General features: G+C 43.3%; 1 protein-coding gene across 1 annotated transcript; it reads right to left on the reverse strand.

Annotated features, from left to right (window-relative positions):
* Positions 1-270: 270 nt before the first annotated feature.
* On the reverse strand, positions 271-5342 carry LOC109747522 (tRNA (guanine(26)-N(2))-dimethyltransferase 1). Its single transcript, XM_020306567.4, has 12 exons — positions 4935-5342; positions 3738-4034; positions 3512-3599; positions 3311-3432; positions 2715-2854; positions 2550-2622; positions 2185-2273; positions 1973-2078; positions 1663-1875; positions 997-1191; positions 808-885; positions 271-716 (listed from the first exon to the last, which is right to left on the reverse strand). The coding sequence occupies exons 1-12, from the start codon at positions 5037-5039 to the stop codon at positions 411-413; spliced, it is 1812 nt and encodes a 603-aa protein (XP_020162156.1). The 5' UTR covers positions 5040-5342; the 3' UTR covers positions 271-410.
* Between the last annotated feature and the right edge of the window lie 922 nt (positions 5343-6264).

Consider the following 6264-nt stretch of genomic DNA (forward strand, 5'->3'; position numbering starts at 1 on the left):
ACCAAGAGGTCGAATGTTCCAAAAACCTAAGCTACTAGGGGCCTAGGAACCTAAAGTTAAAACAATCCACACGCGTGGGATCTGGCAATACCCCTCACCACCGACGACCAAGAGGTCACCGGCGGAGGGGAGCCACAGGGTTGGCTCTCCTGGCGGCGGCAGCGGCTAGGGCTGGTCGCTCGTCAAAGAGTTGCGAGATACACGTGCATTGATTTAGTACTTAATGCACCTGTCACAGCTAAATCAGCATCAACTGGCACATCATACATGTAGAAAAAATATATCGCCTGATCAAAATTCACTGCCCAAAACATGTCACCGTAGGTAATATCAATAGTCTGTTGGTTCACAAGAAAGAAACAACTAGTGATATCAAGATTAACGAACAAAAGTTTAGATGACCATGTCGATCAAGGTTCGCTGGCCTGTTCACCATCGCCAGTTTTCTGGCGTTTGGTTGAAGGCTCATTCTCTTCTTCATTCGTGACAGTCGCTCCAGTATCTGAAGCTGGCTTATCTGTCACCGCTCCATTTCCATCTTGGTGGCTGATAGCTCCATTGAGAGCCTCTGCGCCCAACAGAGAGATATGCTTGCTAGTAATTCTCCGACCTGCCCTGACCTTCGGACCCCAGTGACTTTCTGGGTTTGGAAGGAACCGATTCACCTTCTTAACCTGAGCCTTGCTGAGGGCAGCAACTGCTCTAGAGAAATTTGCCTATCATGAAAACACAAAATGAGGAGTAAATATACAATTTTGTTCACATACAAGCATATAAGGGACACTGTAATCTGAACAAATAGCATACTTCTAGCTGTGGAGATTTAGAAAGGATTGCAGTGCCCGGAGAGTCACGCGGCTGTTCCTTGATTGGATGGTTTTTCACCTGCGTTCAAATATTCCAGAAAGCTATAAGGTAAATAGAAGTTCATGGGGTACTTGAGGCTACATACTGAATGGAAGTTGTGATCAAAAGTCACAAACAATCAATATTTACCCAGCAGCGCATGATGTCCCAAATAACATCCCAGGGGGCATCAGACTTCAACCCAAGCGGATTACAGTGACTGCTTGAGATCTGATATCCTGCATTTATAACCGCTGACCGGAACATAACTGCAGATGGTGATGTGCACTTCACAGTCCCAGATATGTTGTGGAGACTAAAAAATAATGGAATCTCATGCAATTCCTGCATAACAAGAGAAAACATGAATGCAGTTTAAAGAGAACACATAATAATTTATCAGTCCCATATAGTCTATCCACAAATATGCACACAACAAATAAATGCTAAGCTAGATGGTCTAAATTACTGCAAAATCATTCCAATCCTTCGCTACAACCAAGGACCATTTACAAGCTTCGGCTTTTATCAAGCAAAATGGGAAAAAACAGACCAAGAAATGGTCTACTACTTCTAGCTGGAGTAACCAATTTACTGGACAGCAAAATTCTTCCTTGGTTCTAGATGTGTCATTTTTTTTATCTTACCATGGGTTATGATTAATAGTTCATTTGAGCAGTCTTGCTTAAAAATTCTCAAGAGTTCCCATCAATCTGGCGATACAATAACACCCTGGATTGACGGACCAGTTTTGCATAATCACATATGCATCAACAATAAAACTTGGCAAAAGAGAGATACTAGCCATGGCAATACCTCTGATACAGTAGTTAGAACTGAAGTAATTTTGTTGTATGCGGGATATCTATCCTTCATTTGCCTAACATCTGTCAGCGTAGAAAGTACCCAATCTTGATCATGAATAGGAGCAGACCATATTGGCCCACCCACATTAAATTTCTTTCCACAGTCGCTGCATTCTTGAGGAACAACAGGTCCAATACCAGGCGCATGCTTCAAGCTATTATTCTTCAGTCCAAACAGAAAGAACAAGGAAGAAAGCTTCAGACTCTGGCGTGGAATTTGAGGGAAGTTATAGGATGGGTGAATGATACGCAATACATACCTTAGTAACAGTCCTCCCAAGGGACTGAAGATGGAAAGAATCACAGCCGGCACATTGATATACATAAGAAAGTTTAAGTGGGGTATTCTTTATTTCACTTGCAGAACTGCAGTGAAATCCATATGTTATGATGATTAGAAGCACTGCCAAGTAGAACTAAATAAAGAACATAATAGAGTATTTGCACAGAAAGAAGGTACAAAGAATCTCACGTGAATACTCGAACAAAAACACGGACATAGAAATCCATATACACAGAGAGAACAGGCACAATATATCTCTTGTACCGATTTGCATGGCTCTGATGTAAAGAGAAATGGTAAGCATGGGAAGAATTAAGATACCCGAAGGACAAAACATGGGAACTAGAGTTAAATTTACAGATCATTCAGCAAAAGCTTGTAACTGAAACTAAAAATATAGTACCTTCATAGATATTGAAATTTGTGAATTGTTTGACTGTACAAGTAATATATGTTTCATGATAGCATTTTATGATAGCTCATCAACTGATCATGGTTCAGCATAACAAAAGTTCAGAGTGAAATCATTCAAAATTTGCTTTGGAGTTGTGTACCTCGATACAGGCAAGGAGGATTCTCAAAGCCATTTCATGGCAATACTTGCCTTTGACTGGGTAGGAACCATACCTACACAACAGAATTGATTGTTACAACTTACAGAACAACTGAACAACATACAAACTCTTCAGTTGGAACTTTTTGGTGAGTACTGCCCATACTTGGAGTAGCAAACTTCTCCATTAGTTCCACAAAGTACTGCCAGATCAGTGGCTGTGCACATCAATAGCCCACCATCAGCAACAGCCTGTACAGCTGAGTCGAGGAATACAGATGGTGACCCATAGGGGTCAAGATCAACCTAAAAGACATTGGAGAAACATAAACCAGCAAGAAAGTAGGGGAAGAAAAACAAGCAACGCGAAAAACATCTTAAATAACATTTATTTGTAAAATTACTGTAATGATCATGTATACTTAATGCAATGACCCAATGTCCTATTTACATTAGTACTTTGGGCCTTCAGACCAATAACAAGGTTCACATAAAGCCTTACAACATACAGATTCCAAACACTTCAAACAGTAGAACCTTGGTCTACCTGAGTAGCGTACATAAAATCTATAAACATGTAAGGGAGCAAATCCACAATTATGTTGCCCAAGATTCTACCAGAGTTGTCAGGAAGTGAGTAGACAGAACATAATATAAGTAAACGCCCTCATCCCCCAACAAACAGTCAGATGAACACAAAACACCAACCAAACCTCCTGCAAAGTAGCACAGTGGCATCTTGAAAATGTTTAGAAGCCTTACCACATCAAATTCTTTTGGATGTGTGAGCATGTAAACTCGAGCATCAGCCAAGTGAGCTTCAACCTTGCTAATAGCAGAAGCCCCATTGAACTTGATGTTCCTCTTGCAAGCTTCAATAGAAGCTGAAGAAAGAAAACCACATTGAATGCAAGCACGGCGGCATTCATAACTAGGAAAGAAGTTTAGAAACGTGTGTATTACCTTTATCATTGTCCAGAGCAACTACCTTTCCTAATCCATCAACTTCACGAGCATAACGGAGAGACCTCAACCCAGAAGCAGCTAAAGCCTGCATTTTTTTGTTGCCAGTGCAAATCCGACCTCAGGTAGTGTTAATATGTGAATAAATAATTGACTGGATGTCGCTATGGTCCAAACTTCTTGCAGAAAGAGATACGACATGTCTCATTTGTACTAGAAGTCTCACCTCAAGAACAATTGGTGGCTTAAGCTCTCTGGTTACTTTCCTGGAAGGTGTCTTCGTTTCTTCTTTTGACAGATCTTCTATTTCATTTGTAGGCTGATTTGTCTCCTTTTCATGAACAACACCGATTTCATCATGCTGGCTAGTTAAAGCAGTGTCTCCATTTACAACAGGTGTTTCAACCTGATTGCCTTTTTTATTAGACTTATTATTCCTTTTATTCATCAGTTCCTCATATTCTTCCTTGCGCTTGGCAACAAATGTCCTTAACACAGCAATGGACATATCTCTGTTGTGCACCTAATCAAAGCAGTAAACTTGAGCTTTACAGAAATATATGCATGATGGTTAGCTGCAGGAGTAACCCTAAGTTTACAATGGTATGCAGTTTCCCTATGGCCCTTTTATTAAAAAAAATAGCTAGTGTTAACCAAGCATCTATACTGCCCATCTAGCCACCTACCAGCAACAAATTGTCCAATTAGTATGCTGTTTCAGACACCATACCCCGAGCTGTTGGCTGATATTTGACCTGATAATATAATTATTAACAGATACTAATTATTTCAAAAAAGAAACTCTGCATTCATCATCATGTTTCTCTACGGCAAAAGTTCAGGGACTCACAAAGTCACAATGCAACTTGAAACCCTTTAATTTTAGAAAAACTTTGCCGTAAAGGGGAGTACTATAAAGAAACCAAGTCATAGGATTTGAAGCCATACAGATATCAATCCAGTTGATTTGTCCAGTTCCAGAATACCACGTAGGCAAAGACGCTTAGCTGTTAGGGGCTTTGATATATCTCTGAACATTTGTAAACTTAGAATTTAAAACAGTATAAGGTGGAGGGCAAACATAAACTATCAACAGAATTAAGAAAAAGTAGTTTAGCTAGGCAGAAACCACCATTATAATACAGCGAGTTCAAGTTGACACATACAGATCCAAACACAATCACATATTAATCGTTCCCCAGCACCCAATCTGGAGTCCTAAAGTAACTCAAAGCTCTAAAACTGCTACGCCCCAATCAAATAGAAGCCAGCTGTGGATGTAACAATACATACTAAAGCAATAAAGCAAAGCCCCGCAATCACTAGACGCCTACGCCCTAAAGGTTAACTTAAGGAGTGCAGATTTAATCCCTAATCCAGAGCGTATAATAAAAACAACAGACAAATATGAACGCGAAGATACCTGGACGGGATTGAAGAACACGGCGTTACTCGCGAGCATGAGGATCTCGGCCTCGCCTTCCTTCTTGACCTCGTAGTCCTTGAGAATGTCCTCCACTTCCCCCATGTCTCCAAATCCAAACCCAACCACGGAATCCAACAGAAATTAGTAGCCCGCGGCGAGAAGGACGAGGTTCGGCGAGAGAGGGCGGAAGCTAGCGCTCAGCGACGCGCGGTTTGGGTGCTAGTGGCACGCGGATTCGGGAGAGACGACGAGATGTGTGAGCAGTAGGGCGGGGAGGAGAAACTGGGACGGAGATGAGGTATATGGCGGCGGCGGCGGCGGGGGGGGAGACAAACTCGCGGAACCCAAACTAGCAGCCAGGGCTTAACGTAGGCTGTGAGGGTTCTTTCGGAAATATCATCAAAATAAGATTTGGGAACTTTTTTTATTTTATTTTATAGGGAAGGGAAATAAGGGCGTCTCCAACGCGACTCTCAAATTGCCTGCAAACGTCCACTTTGCCATTCAATATGGTGTCGCGTCTGTTTGCGAATGTATTCGGTTATCCAAAATCCCGCAAACTGAAAGCAAACAAGCGAGAGCTTTCGACACCGTCGCCACGTGTGTGTCCGACGCTCTGGTCCCACTCAAAATCATCTCTCATGCCCCACTCTCTCCCGCGCGAACGCATCTCTACTCTCTGTGTTGCATTCATGCTAGTCTAAAGCGGGCGCAATCGGTCACTACAGACGGCATTGAAGTGGCGCGCCGGCTGAGCCCCGATCTCCTCGCATGTTAAACGTCGGAGAGACGTTTCTAGACTATACAAGATGGGACAACTATCTACCACATTGAAATCGGTTGCCCGTCGTCTGTCTGTCGGCATTAAACAGGCAAGGCAGCCGACAAACTAACTCTGACGCACGCATTGACACAACCGGCGCTTGGCCTGGCCAGCGTCTCTATTTATATGTGGTCATGCCAGGCACGATCTAAATAGCACCACGTCTGTTTCATTTCCTCATCCGTACACCACCTCTGCCATGACCGCGAGCTCTAGAGCGACGTGGAGAGCCTTTCGATGGAGCAGAAGCTCGACTTGTCCAGCCTTGCGTCCAGCTGGCAGGCCCGTCATGCACACTGGATAGAGGTTGCCTTGCCAACGAGCTCGCCGAAGGTGAGAGATGACTACCCCCCCCCCCCAATGGAGGAGGTGTTCGACACCCTCGCCTGCACATGTCCATGTCGTCTTCGCCATGAAGTAGGCGCAGGCGGATTTCAACGTTGTCATGGCGGAGGAGCAGCTGACACCGCAGCCAGTGGGGCTTTTCGGCAGGCGCAGGAGGAG

This window comes from Aegilops tauschii, chromosome 4 (assembly GCF_002575655.3).
Source record: "Aegilops tauschii subsp. strangulata cultivar AL8/78 chromosome 4, Aet v6.0, whole genome shotgun sequence".
Classification (NCBI taxonomy): Eukaryota; Viridiplantae; Streptophyta; class Magnoliopsida; order Poales; family Poaceae; genus Aegilops; species Aegilops tauschii.

Excerpts from the sequence above, each read along its gene's own strand:
- LOC109747522 (XM_020306567.4), bottom strand. The coding sequence starts at position 5,039 with ATGGGGGAAGTGGAGGACATTCTCAAGGACTACGAGGTCAAGAAGGAA. Across the intron at positions 4,035-4,934 it reads TGTTCTTCAATCCCGTCCAG|GTGCACAACAGAGATATGTC; the intron begins GTATCTTCGCGT and ends TGCTTTGATTAG. Across the intron at positions 3,433-3,511 it reads TGCTCTGGACAATGATAAAG|CTTCTATTGAAGCTTGCAAG; the intron begins GTAATACACACG and ends TTCTTTCTTCAG.